The 14,084-nt window shown below is 51.8% G+C and overlaps 1 protein-coding gene and 1 long non-coding RNA gene across 5 annotated transcripts; one reads left to right on the top strand and one right to left on the bottom strand.

The window, feature by feature from the left end:
- Nucleotides 1-2,782: 2,782 nt before the first annotated feature.
- Nucleotides 2,783-5,703, bottom strand: LOC149353015 (uncharacterized). Of its 4 annotated transcripts, none has more exons than XM_089582217.1 (4): nucleotides 5,549-5,703; nucleotides 4,926-5,066; nucleotides 3,864-3,968; nucleotides 2,783-2,996 (listed from the first exon to the last, which is right to left on the bottom strand). In XM_089582217.1, exons 2-4 carry the CDS (start codon nucleotides 5,064-5,066, stop codon nucleotides 2,886-2,888), a joined length of 357 nt encoding a protein of 118 aa, XP_089438343.1. In that variant the 5' UTR covers nucleotides 5,549-5,703; the 3' UTR covers nucleotides 2,783-2,885. The 4 variants fall into 4 exon arrangements, with proteins under 4 accessions (XP_089438343.1, XP_089438341.1, XP_089438340.1 ...); XM_089582215.1 differs by lacking the exon at nucleotides 5,549-5,703 and adding an exon at nucleotides 5,400-5,483; XM_089582214.1 differs by lacking the exon at nucleotides 5,549-5,703 and adding an exon at nucleotides 5,275-5,415.
- A 608-nt stretch (nucleotides 5,704-6,311) lies between these two features.
- Nucleotides 6,312-7,507, top strand: LOC149353014 (uncharacterized). Its single transcript, XR_016290896.1, has 2 exons — nucleotides 6,312-6,741; nucleotides 7,364-7,507. It is a non-coding gene; the product is annotated as an uncharacterized LOC149353014 (long non-coding RNA).
- Nucleotides 7,508-14,084: the final 6,577 nt, after the last annotated feature.

Below are 14,084 nucleotides of genomic sequence, written 5' to 3'. Positions count from 1 at the left end.
TAGGTAGAAGCATTGGTCATTTACCATGTAACCAATACCTAATTTTTGTTTTCTGTTTCACTTAAGCGACACGGATGATCAATGCAAGACTGTACTATGCCAGTGTGCAGTGATTGAATTCCTCTACACATTTGTTGATAACTTAATGCTGTCAATTCCAAGTAAGCTGTTGCCACTCTTTAGGGGCAACACAATGAATTGAAGTTTTGATGAATCGGTGAATAATCAGTTTCGATGGCTTCAGAGGTTTCAGCGTGCTGATTGCAGCATCCATGTCCAGCCATGTTCAGGTGGACCGTCAGCTGTCACAATTGATGAAACTGCATCAGTCATTGATGCACTCGTCAAAAATTACAGATTCAGCTCTACGAGATAGATCATAGAGCACACGGGTATGGCAAAAGGATCCCCATTAATGCTAATCGAACGACTTGGATACAGAAAAATTTGTGCTCGCTGGGTTCTACGGTTCTTGATAAGGGAGATGATGCATATCAGGAACAATGTGCGTGATGAAACCTGGCTGTTTCATTTAGATCCCGAGAGCAAAAGGCAGTTGGTGGAATGGAGGCGGTCACAATTATCACGTTGAAAGAAGCCGGGACTTTCAAGGCATGATAACAACATTCTTTTGGGATCACTTAAGCGTGATTTCCAGACTATCTCGAACGTGGAATGACCATAACCACTGTTCATCTTTGGGCAAGCTGCAGTGTATCATACGAACAAAGAGGCCAGAGTTACACGCAAGGGACATTAAGTTGCTTCATGATAAAACAAGACCACATGCTGCAGACACAACACTTCAGAAGAGTGGTCAGGTGTGATCGACAGTGTTGCCACAACACCGATACACTCCTTACCTGGCGTATCGAATTTCTGTTTCAATCTGGATGATTAAAGGCTCGCCTGCTTCGCATATAGGTTCTAGATGACGAGTTCATTGCATGTGTCAAAACGTGGTGTAATGACCAACGTCAAGAGTTTTACGAATGTGCATTCTTGTTGTGGAAACAAAGATGATTGCATCGCAGTGAATCAGATGGGTCATATATTCGGTGGCATTTCCAAAGACCAAAGTGCCAATGCTTCAAGCTACAAAATTTCATTTCTCGAGTGCTTACCATTTCCGAGATTGTGTGTTATTTTTTGGCCAACTTGAGGGTCGAGGTCAAGGTTGTATCATGGTAGCCCTACACAGAGCACAGGGATAGTGTGGCCGCCAAGACTGATCATAGCCTTGGGCCGAGTGCAGCCAGTGGAACTCTCCGTAGAATAAGGAATGTGGTGCAGAAACAGGTTGCAGGGAGTTAGCATGGTGTACAGGAGGCCATTCGATAAAAGTTTTTGAACACAGGTAAAGAAACATTGTACAGGCATTTTAAGTTCTGAACATTAGTGTGGAAAGTGTATTGCAATTCGAGGCGGGTGCTATTTTGGGGCTGCTTTTGAACTACCTGATCTAAGATTTTGGAGAAGCAAGTCTCCTTTTGCATTTGAGTTAAAGTGTCTAAACATGGGAGATCCCCCACATTTATGCTTCTTTCTCTTTTCCTCCTTGCATTTATTTCAACTGACAAATAAAAAATAGAATGTCAGGTGTGCCATCCAAAGCAAGCTCAACATTTGTGTGACCTGTTTATGTCAGGTACCCATCACTGCTGTTACATACAGGCTGAATCAAGCCTGGTTTAGGCACTGGAATTGCTGGCCGGAATGGACTAAGGAATATGTTTCTCACAGCTAGGCCAGAAAATATGGCCCGTGTAGTGCTCTAGTATAGACTTATCTTAAAGTGGAATGCAGAAGGACAGAATCCAGAACATAAGGGTTATTGTTTTTTAAAATATTAATAATTTTCTCTGATTTTAAGTGACTTTCAAGCCGAGAACATTGTTTTCCATCAGTGCGTTTTATTCCAATGTATAGACTCGAGGTTAGCTTGAATTTGTACTTGCAGTAAGCTGCCTAAATGCGATAGCTGAGAATTCCCAGCATGGATTAAACTGACATACCTTTGCATGTTTTCTAGTGTCCTCCATTGTAAATCTTTTTGCTGGAGTCTTTTATTTCTAGAAATTGAACTCTTCACTCAAACACTGCAGAAACAAAAAATACTTGGTGCACTGTTATTGCAGTGATGTCTTTTTTTTTTTTGCTGTATCAGCATGTGCTTATATGCTACTGCCAGAGGTCAGTGAGGAAATTTATTCTCCGATTTAAATCTTGGCAACATGTACTGACCAGCTGTTTTGTCAGGTCATAGGAAGAGGGAATATGAATACAACAGAAACCTTCCAATTGCTACTTGATTTCAACTCTGGTTTAGCAAGAGCAAGGGGGGCAGTCTCTCTCCCAACATTTCTCCAGAGTGGACAGGCCCCCCCCCCCCCCCCCCCCCCCCCCGCCAGTCTTCGGCTGCTTGCACAGAGATAAGATTCCTGACAGACGCTTCAATTCTTGGACGTTGACTTCGTAGCCAGTCGTAAAACATTTCGTTTCAGTAACCTAACCAATCATGTCCCAACAGAAGGTGCTGACTGCCCTCCGGTTGTTAGTATGATTTGCAGAACTGAGAGAGATGATGTGTGAACTTTTTTTAATGCAGTTGATCACACCATGTGTGTACAGTACTCACGGATTGAAATAGGACACTCGGAGCGCGTGGCCACGCGCTCCGAGTGTCCTACTTCAATTTGTGAGTACTGTACATCTTCACATAGCAGCCCATTTCAATTGAGGTTTTATAGGCAACCTTTTAAATGGAATAAAATATACACACTTCACCTTTTCAGTATCTGTTTTATTAGCCTGTTGAATATCGAGCCATTGAGTTGCACAGAATAATCCTGTACCCTGGTCTCCTTAATGCATATGTTGTCCAGCTATAGTAATCCATTTGATCGCAGTAGTTCTTGTAGCTTTTCCTCCCTGTACATGTTTTCCACGTCACTTCCACCACCCAGGCATTGCTTGTTCACAAACACTCGTGGAACCTAGAATATAGATAGATAGATAGATAGATAGATATGTTTATTTGAGTGTGCCTCAACAGCCAAGTGGCCTAAACGAGCGCACACTAGGTCAGATACATCAAAATCACCATTTCAAAACATTTAAAAGCAGGCACGAAAAACAACAATTAGGCAAATATGTCCATGTCAATAAACGTTTTGTTATATAAGATTTGTAAACGAGTCATTGGACAAATGGCGTGCAAATCGGGATGAAATGTGTCGAAACATTTTGCAGCTTTTGCATGCGGCACACGAAAATTCAGCGACATCAGTAAGGTCCCACAGTTAATTAAACCGCGCACGACTTTTTGCAGAAACTGCATGTCACGTATGCGTCGCCTGTCGCCAAGGGTAGACATATTGAGGTCTGCCAAGAGAGAATCATAGTCGTAGAAACGACGGCGACCAATATATCTATCATAATAGATGCATATGAACTTACGCTGGACATCTTCAATTTTCGTGCAGTAGGCAACAGATACGCTATTCCAGGCTACTGACGCGAACTCAAGACGCGGTCTCACAAGGGCACAGTATAGAGTGCGTAGACATTCGTGCCGTCGAAATTTTTTTGTTAGTCTAGAGATAAGACCAATATGCCTCAATGCGCGTAACACAATTGAATTTACATGCAGTCTAAAATCAAGCTTTGAATCAACAACAACACCAAGGTCTCGTACATGGGCCACGCGAGAAATCTCACCCGCCAAAAGTGTGTAATCAAACGTAACTGTGTCGCGTTTCCTAGTTAGAGACAGGACGGAATTACTGTTGCAATTCACACAGCCAGATATGCATCTGGCTGTGTGAATTGCAACAGTAAGCACTTGCACACAACAATCTTACCGTGCGTGCTCCAGTCTTTTGTTTTAAAACATCCTGAATGTCACCGCCATCATCCCTACCATCAAGCTCGACGGCAAGGTAGGGCACTTGGAGCTCATCGAACACCTGAAACAAGCAGGACTTTTAGCATGCACAGAATACTTGAGCAACTATTTACCAGGCTGCTATGAGCAATAAAGAGTTTGGGTGCATGCACATGATTTACATTTTTCACACTGCTGCAACTGTGCAAGCACTGTGGCACAGCCCTGGGCATAGTGGATAGTTTCCTCTGGTGCAAAGTGCCCAAATAAGCGCAAAGTGAGGCCCTGTCTCCGTGGCTGATAATAAAGAGCGGCCTGCGGTTAGCTAGGTACACTGCAGGCCATTCAGATCGGGAAAAAAAAAAGTAGTAGGGGGAGGAGGCGGTGCTGCATATATAGGCCGCGCTTGACGGACGCGTCAAATAGTGTAAAACGCATACCAAGTACATTCCTTGCACAACGCCATTTCATGCCGATTATCTTTATTTGCACGTTGCTCGTGGGACTCTACAAAGGGTAATTTGGTGCAGTCTTCAGTTTCATTGGAAACAGGCCCAAGTACGGCTGCAGGGTATCTTGGTGCGATGTTTTTGCCAACGGGCAGCGATAAATATGACAAGGATTCCAGCAGGTGCCACACTGCTCCACCTCAGTGCGATCTACCAAACATCAGTATGCCATGCACGCTCGATCAGTACAGACAACGTACTGTCGGGAACAAACGTGGTGTTCTGGCTTCGGCTAGACTTCATTTCCGCGCCATTTCCCGGCAGCGCCTGCTGTAGAGGAAGGTGAGTAGGTGACTACTTTTATCTAAAGGCACGTTGTTCCGTTCCGATCCGTAGCATTACTGCTGGGCGAAAACCCCGAAAGTCGTCGCAAGAGCAGCAAATGACGCATCGGCGCGTGGCACAACACCGCTCCACTTACTCTCGACAGAATACATACAGAAAGCACGGTTCCATATCCTACGTGTGTCGCCTGCTATCACCTACGTCATAGTGCGACGCCACGGCAACTTTAACAAAAGACAACTTACTCGTTTAGCCTTATGGCAGAATGGGCAGTAGCTCTTCGAGAATATCACCACGGGATTCTTTTCTAAAGTTTGCTCGATGAAGTCTGAGGCAGCCGACATACCGGCTGCTGTGCTTTGCTTGCCCCAAAGGCGCTGAAACATCTGAAAGCAAAAGTGCCAAGCTTTGAATAGGCAACTTATTACACACGCTTTCTGAAAAACACGCTAAACTCCGCGTCATGACCGCGAAAGAAGGTCCCCTCTGGCTTTTGGTCCACCGAAGCGTTTATGTGATACCTGCCGATGTAAACTAACCCTCAATAACGGGCAACTAGCCACTCTCAAAAGACATGTAAACAGTGACTTTTACTCTTCGAAGTACGTTGGCCATCTCCGCTGCTCTCTATGTGCTGGTGACGGACGGTATCTGAGTGACTGCGGTTGCGCGAAAAACCTTTGACATACAGTAAACTTTGCCTGGAAACGTTAGCTCACCAGTCACTCCGTTCGCTCCATTCCTTTCAGAGAATGGGCTTGAGTTGGCTAGGTTAGCGCCAAACGGCCATACCTTGGCTGTACTATAGCCGTACTAGGGTAGCCGTAAGTACGTACCGTATGCATGGAGGAAGAATGACCGTACGTACCAACTGTGAACAAAAAGTTGAGATGTGTGATTTTTCAGCAACCAGTGAGTAAATGCCGAGTCAGCGCCCTGGCCAGCGTTCCTAGATCTTGCCCTGGTCCCTGACGTGATGCTTGACGTGGATAAAGTGAACTAGAATAACGTGGACCACTTTCCGGGCCCAGCTCCCGAGCAGACGCCGCTGCCGCCCCGTCGTCTGCTTGTTTGTTTATTGTTTGTTTATTTGGGTTTAACTTCCCAAAGCGACTAAGGCTATGATGGACGCCGTAGTGAAGGGCTCCAGAAATTTTGACCACCTGGTGTTCTGACATCGCACCCCAAGCAACCACAGATATCCGTCGGACGTACGAGCTAGATCCGAACGTCCTTTGCCGAGATCGGACGTCCATCGGACGTACGAACGCAATCCGATTTCGGATATCCGTATTCGTACATCAGCCAGACGTACGGACAGTGTCCACTTTTGTATATCCGCATGAGAGTCGAGGTGTACGTCCGAAGGATGTAAGGCTGAGTATTTTCCCAGGCCATGAGTATGGACGTTTTTTATTTCACAGAAAATTCGCGTCTTTCGTGTATGTATACTGTTTTATTTACATCAGTTGGAGGGTTTGACGCGAAGATGTTTGTAAATTGGTGCGATTCCACTCCTACCTGCAGTGCAAGAGCCGCCAACGAGCTAAATTTATCTAAGAGGAGAAGCAGGTGCTGCAGAATTTTGCAAGAACTAATGACTAGTTTTATATTTATAAAACTTCTCCAAATTAGTGGAGTTGTGCGACTTGTCCACCGTTTTGCTAGCTAACCATTCGTAAGTATCAAAACTTCCGTGCATTCTGCTATCACCATCATCATAGATGTCAGTTCGCGGTCAGTCCAATCCAATCCATCAGTACGGCTCCGTAGCGCTGCGCTGTTGTTGATTAGCTGCGTAGTGCTGTCGCGCAGAGCTTTATATAATGTGTGACTTTGTTCGGTTTGTGGACGAAAGTAGCATGTAACTTAAGCAATTCGAAAGATACGGGAAGCGCGTGAAGCTCTTGTGGAGCACCGGAATCCCGTACTGCGTCTACCTTGGTTTAAAGAAGGCTTAGTGCACATGTGATTGTCGTAGCTCTTGTGGAGCACCGGAATCCCGTACTGCGTCGACCTTGGTTTAAAGAAGGCTTAGTGCACATGTGATTGCCTACGAAGGTATGTATCCAGTACACTTCTTGGAACTTTGCTTCTAGGACAATGCATGCTCATATAACATTCGTTCACAGGACAGTGGGAGCAGTAAGCGCGAGGAGATGGCTTCCACAAGTGTGTGCTGTTCTCACACTTTCGGGAGCCTACATCACACAGCTGCGGGAGCCCTCAACTCGCGCGGCTAATTCCCACTCCTCTTCAAAGTTGCGGGACGGAGTATTTTAGCATCTTGTTAATATTTAGGGCATCGCTAGGTTCACTGTGCCTATATAAAGAGTGACAACGCGCGAAAGGCAGACAGACCATAGGAAGCACGTGTAGTTCGCAGTGGTTCGCAACGGAAGCTTTGCGGCTTTCTGTGCACAGTCGCGTACAGTGCTGCGCAGGTTAGTGCCCTAAGGCCCATGAGAATAAATAAAGAACAGATACATTGTCAAATATGGTGTGGAAAAGTGAGAGCTGTTATTGCCTTATACTTATTGAGGTGTTTGTTAAAGTGCATTGTATTTTATACTTGCAGCATTAAACACTTCTATTAATTGGTTCCAATAGGTTTTTACTTGGGCTGCTGCATTGTGCCATTTATTTCACATGACTGATGTTTGCCGCGTTCTTTTTATTTCAGAAATCCTGTGGGTGGGAAGATTACGGATGTGTGTCCCAAGCTTGCCACATTTGAAGAGTCACATTTAAGAAATTTTCCGAATATAACCCATTGCTGTGCTGATGTATCATCAACCACAATAAAATATGCGTGCTATGCATCAAATTGTTTTTGGTTTTATTGCATCGCGCGGAGTGAAAAAAGCACGCATGCACCATATATGCGAATATTCGAGGAAGATCCGCCAATGACGTACTCAACTGGACGTCCGTCGGCGGGCGAACCGTATACCTTTGGCCACCTTTCGGACGGCCGACGGACGTCTACCGGCTGTTTGCGGATATTCAGCGGACGTACAGAACATCCGAAACAGACCTCTGTCGGCCGTCCGAAGGACATCGGTGGTTGCTTGGGACAGTACACGGGCCTCTAGAATTTCGCAGTTTGGAAACAGCCAGATATGTCACGGTTTGGGAAGTAACCTTCTCACTGTATGAAGGTCGACTTTAGTGTTATTCTCTTCAGTGAACTCACTTGGAAAGGATAGAGTATGCAGTAATTTGAGAATTTGGCTGCTTTTTATACCACTTCTCCTGTCGGCAGTCGACACTTCTGGCATTAAATTCGTTTCTGGCTTCTCGCCGCCGCTTGCGCTTCTTCCAGTACTAGCTGGACCCGCCGCGCTCGGTTGCTGAACCAAAAGACGCGGGTTTGATCCCGGCCGCGGCGGTCGAATTTCGATGGAGTCGAAGTTATAGAGGCCCGTGTGCTGTGCGATGTCGGTGCACGTTAAAGAACCCAAGGTGGTCGAAATTTCCGGAGCCCTTCACTACAGCATCCCTCATAGCCTGGGTCGCTTTGGGACGTTAAACCCCCATAAACCACTTCTAGTTGAAGCCGCGGCCTCTGCTATCACGCGCGCCGTTGCCACTGCTCGGCAATGTGCCGGGGCTGATCGCGGAGGCCACGCTGGAGCTGCTGCAGGTGCCGTGGATGTCGGTAGATGGCGCTGCAGTCGGCAGTCGCGTTTTTCTTAAAGCCCCTTTAGTTTTTCTACATGTCTGGCCATGTGCCTGGTCTGACCACGGCCATGTACCATGGCTAGTACCATGGCCCATGGCCGTGGTCATGGTCTGGATGGTCTGGCGCGCCGTCTGCTACGCCTCCGGAAAGACAGGTGGCGCCGCACCCGTACCTGCAGGGGAATCCTTTTTCACGGAGTGAACAAAACAGAAAGGTTGTCTAGCTGGTGTTGGTACGTGGTGAAAGGCCGCGCTGCTCGGAGGGCACAAGGGTGCATACACTGAGGTTGGGAAGAACGGCATAATACGAGACGAGGCGCGCTTCGTCTTACATGTTGTATGTCTCATGCCGTCCAAGCACTGTTTCAGCGCTCAAGAATTGAGCTATGCACTGTCATGCCACAAGCTGATGACGAATGCCAGGCGCTGCAAAGGTGGATAAACCAGTGTTCTTTGAATTAATTAGTTTGTAACTTCTGAGGATGCTGTCTTCAGTGCCACGACCTTCCTCTCTTTTTCTCCCACGCGACAGGTCTTTGATGAACAGACCTGTTCTTCAAGATTTGTCCTGCACAGATATTTAAGCCATCTGCTTCCATCAGGGTACTCTCAAGGTCGGTGCCAGAGGCTGCAGTTTTCAAAAGCTCTTTGTGCAGCTTGTAGACATTCACGACACAGCTACCACCTTCTTAACATCAGCCTTCGGAATTATTAGACGGCCTGCAACTAGCTTTATTCTGGAGCAGAAAACTCCGCGCACCTTCCCTAGCTTATTTCATCGTGTATAGCTTCGTGTGGCCAGTCCGTAGAAGGTAGCGTCACGGTCGCCAGGCAGCCAAGCTTCAGTGTAGACGTAATACTCCGAGCGGAAAAGCGGCGCCAACTCATTCGAAATGAGTGCATACGAACGGCTATCTTAAAGACGACGTACGTACTGTCGGTTCAAGGATCTCCGGACTTGTAAACCTGCATGAAAGCACGCCTTATGCGTGACTTTCGACTACACTGAACATTTTTTTTTTGGTTTTGAGATTCTCCCCGGAAGACGGGGTAAGAGTCTAGGGAAGGCACCGGGCAGCGCGCAGTTCCCGGGAGGAATTCGCACCTTTTGCAGGCATTTACAACGTCCTTATAGTCCTTTATAACATTGTCATCCTCAAAATGATGCACAGGTACCTTAGACCTGCGAGAGAGCTGTTCTTGCGACACAATATCTTCTCCCACCCTTGCTGTCGTCGCGAGGCGGTGTGAAAAAATGATGATCGGTGGCATCGTTTCTGTTGCCACTATGTGTACCCTGCCTCAGAGCAGGATGGCATGTGTAACACTCGCGTGAAATCGTCAAGTGCACAGATTTCACCCCCAAAGAAATCTTCACAATCACTAAGAACACCATCCACACCAGCCTGAAAATCTGACTGTAGCCTGTCGTTACTGCAGCGAATGAAACTTCCGCGCCGGCAGGCGATGTAGAAAGCTCATTACAGCGTCACTACTTGTCACGACCACCGCTTTATTCGCCTCCCGAGCTAGTGTATAGCTACTCTACCGAGCGGAGCTGCGAAACTCTCCTGGTGTAGGAACGTTGACCTATATTTCTAGTTCAGAGTAGTCGTACTGCCGTGCCGCCTGAACACTTGCGTCATTTCCTTCCTCCGTGGCACACCGTGTTTTACAAACACAGGGGGTGCCTTCGATTCGTCGGCGGTACTGTTCCTGTACCTATAATCGCGGGTAAAGCCCCTCGGCGAGGGGTACAGTGACTCCAGCCAGGGGTATCGGCGGCGTCGTCGTCCGGTGGTTCGCTTACCCCAGGCAGCACAATACATCGGCTCAATATTGGAAGTGCGCTGCCAACGTACGACCCTACATAGGAACAGCGTCTGCATTGCTGTCGCAATGTTGGCAGTGCCACGCTATAATAAATCCAGTGGTGGCCCTGATTGTCCGCTGTTTTTCTCATATTGGCAGGGCCACTCCATCTCTGACGATAGCCTTACCTGACTGCTATTTTCCCAATACTGACAATGACACGCCATGATATTTCGAACGGTGGCCGTACTCGTCCACTGCTTCCCTCCGCGCAGTACTATTCCATGACACATGTGACATGCAACGATGGCCCTGCGATTTACGGTGCCGATTTTTGTCAGAAACATTGCAGTTTTTGTTTTCGCGCTTGCTTTATTCTTTTGCAATAAGCTGTCTTCTTTCGTGTCCAGCAGTAATATAGCGTCGAATATACAGACGCAAAATTAATTACTAAAAACTGCGCATAAACATGCCAACTGATCGAAAAATAAGCAGGATTGAGAATTCATGAAGGCAACAAATTTTAAATGCGTGTATTTTTTGCCAGGTGCTGCAAGGACATTGTTTCAGCGCTTGTGCTTGTAACGTGCTTGTGCAAATCATTCCTTACGGATGTCGCATTATGGTGAAATGTACATTGCAAGGCTATAATGCAGAATCAAACTACAATGTGTTTGTTGCAATTTGTTGCGAATCGGACTTAAATTTGTTTTCTGTTGTAGTTCCGTCAAAACGCATTTCAAGAGTATTAATATTTTTATTTCAGGAACATTATATAAGGTACACTTTTTCTCACTGCATAAAAGGCATTATAGTGAACAAAATTACCTTTTTTCACAGCTTTAATGTGGCTATCGCGGCAATAAATAGGTGCACAATAATGTCCTTCTATTCCCACAAAATGCCGTTCAATAGCTGAACCAAGCAAGATAGGCGAAAATGAACAGATAAAAGCTGGCAGAAATCTCTGAAGTTTGAAATTTTCAGTCAGAATCAGCAGAAATATTATGAGAAAAAAAATTTACTTGGTGTCTTGCACAGAGGAATGCAGCCATAATGGCGAGAACTTTATTTTTCGTCTTTGGTGAAATGGTTGGTTGGTTGGTTGGTTGGCTGGTTGGCTGGTTGGCTGGCTGGCTGGCTGGCTGGCTGGCTGGCTGGTTGGCTGGTTGGCTGGTTGGCTGGTTGGCTGGCTGGTTGGCTGGTTGGCTGGTTGGCTGGCTGGCTGGTTGGTTGGTTGGTTGGTTGGCCGGCCGGCCGGCCGGCCGGCCGGCCGGTCGGTCGGTCGGTCGGTCGGTCGGTCGGTCGGTCGGTCGGTCGGTCGGTCGGTCGGTCGGTCGGTCGGTCGGTCGGTCGGTCGGTCGGTCGGTCGGTCGGTCGGTCGGTCGGTCGGTCGGTCGGTCGGTCGGTCGGTCGGTCGGTCGGTCGGTCGGTCGGTTCGGTCGGTCGGTCGGTCGGTCGGTCGGTCGGTCGGTCGGTCGGTCGGTCGGTCGGTCGGTCGGTCGGTCGGTCGGTCGGTCGGTCGGTCGGTCGGTCGGTCGGTCGGTCGGTCGGTCGGGTCGGTCGGTCGGTCGGTCGGTCGGTCGGTCGGGGTCGGTCGGTCGGTCGGTCGGTCGGTCGGTCGGTCGGGGTCGGTCGGTCGGTCGGTCGGTCGGTCGGTCGGTCGGTCGGTCGGTCGGTCGGTCGGTCGGTCGTCGGTCGGTCGGTCGGTCGGTCGGTCGGTCGGTCGGTCGGTCGGTCGGTCGGTCGGTCGGTCGGTCGGTCGGTCGGTCGGTCGGTCGGTCGGTCGGTCGGTCGGTCGGTCGGTCGGTCGGTCGGTCGGTCGGTCGGTCGGTCGGTCGGTCGGTCGGTCGGTCGGTCGGCGGTCGGTCGGTCGGTCGGTCGGTCGGTAGTCGGTTCGGTCGTCGGTCGGTCGGGTCGGGTCGGTCGGTCGGTCGGTCGGTCGGATCGGTTCGGTCGGTCGGTCGGTCGGTTCCGGTCGTCGGTCGGTCGGGTCGGTCGGTCGGTCGGTCGGTCGGTTCGGTCGGGTCGGTGGCTCGGTCGGTCGGTCGGTCGGTCGTCGGTCGTCGTCGGTCGGTCGGTCGGTCGGTCGGTCGGGTCGGTCGGTCGGTCGGTCGGTCGGTCGGTCGGATCGGTCGGTCGGTCGGGTCGGTCGGGTCGGTCGTCGGTCGGTCGGTCGGTCGGTCGGTCGGTCGGTCGGTCGGTCGGTCGGTCGGTCGGGTCGGTCGGTCGTCTCGGTCGTCGGTCGGTCGGTCGGTCGGTCGGTCGGTCGGTCGGTCGGTCGGTCGGTCGGTCGGTCGGTCGGCTCGGTCGGTCGGTCGGTCGTCGGTCGGTCGTCGGGTTCGGTCGGTCGGTCGGTCGGTCGGGGTCGGTCGGTCGGTCGGTCGGTTCGGTCGGTCGGTCGGTCGGTCGGTCGTGTCGGTCGGATCGGTCGGTCGGTCGGTCGGATCGGTCGGTCGGTCGGTCGGTCGGTCGGTCGGTTCGTCGGGTCGGTCGGTAGGTCGGTCGGTCGGTCGGTCGGTCGGTCGGTCGGTCGGTCGGTCGGTCGGTCGGTCGGTCGGTCGGGGTCGGTCGGTCGGTCGGTCGGTCGGTCGGTCGGTCGGTCGGTCGGTCGGTCGGTCGGTCGGATCGGTCGGTCGGGTCGGTCGGATCGGTCGGTCGGTCGGTCGGTCGGTCGGTCGGTCGGTCGGTCGGTCGGTCGGTCGGTCGGTCGGTCGGTCGGTCGGTCGGTCGGTCGGTCGGTCGGGTCGGTCGTCGGTCGGTCGGTCGGTCGGTGGTCGGTCGGTCGGTAGGTCGGTCGGTCGGTCGGGTCGGTCGGTCGGTCGGTCGGTCGGTCGGTGGTCGGTCGTCGGTCGGTCGTCGGTCGGTCGGCTCGGTCGGTCGGTCGGGGGTCGGTCGGTCGGTCGGTCGGTCGGTCGGTCGGTCGGTGTCGGTCGGTCGGTCGGCTCGGTCGGTCGGTCGTGGTCGGTCGGTCGGTCGGTCGGTCGGTCGGTCGGTCGGTCGGTCGGTCGGTCGGTCGGTCGGTCGGTCGGTTCGGTCGGTCGGTCGGTCGGTCGGTCGGTCGGTCGGTCGGTCGGTCGGTCGGTCGGTCGTCGGTCGGTCGGTCGGTCGGTCGGTCGGTCGGTCGGTCGGTCGGTCGGTCGGTCGGTCGGTCGGTCGGTCGTCGGTCGGTCGGTCGGTCGGTCGGTCGTCGGTCGGTCGGTCGGTCGGTCGGTCGGTCGGTCGGTCGGTCGGTCTCGGTCGGTCGGTCGGTCGGTCGGTCGGTCGGTCGGTCGGTCGGTCGGTCGGTCGGTCGGTCGGGTCGGTCGGTCGGTCGGTCGGTCGGTCGGTCGGTCGGTCGGTCGGTCGGTCGGTCGTCGGTCGGTCCGGTCGGTCGGTCGGTCGGTAGGTCGGTCGGTCGGTCGGTCGGTCGTCGGGTCGGTCGGTCGGTCGGTCGGTCGGTCGGTCGGTCCGGTCGGTCGGTCGGTCGGTCGGTCGGTCGGTCGGTCGGTCGGTCCGGTCGGTCGGTCGGTCGGTCGGTCGGTGGTCGGTCGTCGGTCGGTCGGTCGGTCGGTCGGTCGGTCGGTCGGATCGGTCGGTCGGTCGGTGGTCGGTCAGGTCGGTCGGGTCGGTCGGTCGGGTCGGTCGGTCGGGTCGGTCGGTCGGTCGGTCGGTCGGTTCGGTCGGGTCGGTCGGTTCGGTCGTGGTCGGTCGGTCGGTCGGTCGGGGTCGGTCGGTCGGTCGGTCGGTCGGTCGGTCGGTCGGTCGGTCGGTCGGTCGGGGTCGGGGTCGGTCGGTCGGTCGGTCGGTCGGTCGGTCGGTCGGTCGGTCGGGTCGGTCGGTCGGTCGGTCGGTCGGTCGGTCGGTCGTCGGTCGGTCGGTCGGTCGGTCGGTCGTCGGTCGGTCGGTCGGTCTTGTCGGGTCGGTCG

Source organism: Amblyomma mixtum, chromosome 3 (assembly GCF_055824585.1).
Source record: "Amblyomma mixtum isolate Tamu chromosome 3, ASM5582458v1, whole genome shotgun sequence".
Classification (NCBI taxonomy): Eukaryota; Metazoa; Arthropoda; class Arachnida; order Ixodida; family Ixodidae; genus Amblyomma; species Amblyomma mixtum.
Note: the sequence above shows the minus strand (reverse complement) of the source record. Positions and strands in the feature narration are given on the sequence as shown.

Bases quoted from the DNA above. Each gene is read 5' to 3' on its own strand.
- LOC149353015 (XM_089582214.1), bottom strand. From the start codon at position 5,295: ATGGCCAACGTACTTCGAAGA. The intron at 3,969-4,925 runs GTAAGTTGTCTT...TGCTTGTTTCAG, and splicing joins TCTGCCATAAGGCTAAACGA to GTGTTCGATGAGCTCCAAGT. The intron at 2,997-3,863 runs GTAAGATTGTTG...TCTATATTCTAG, and splicing joins AAAAGACTGGAGCACGCACG to GTTCCACGAGTGTTTGTGAA.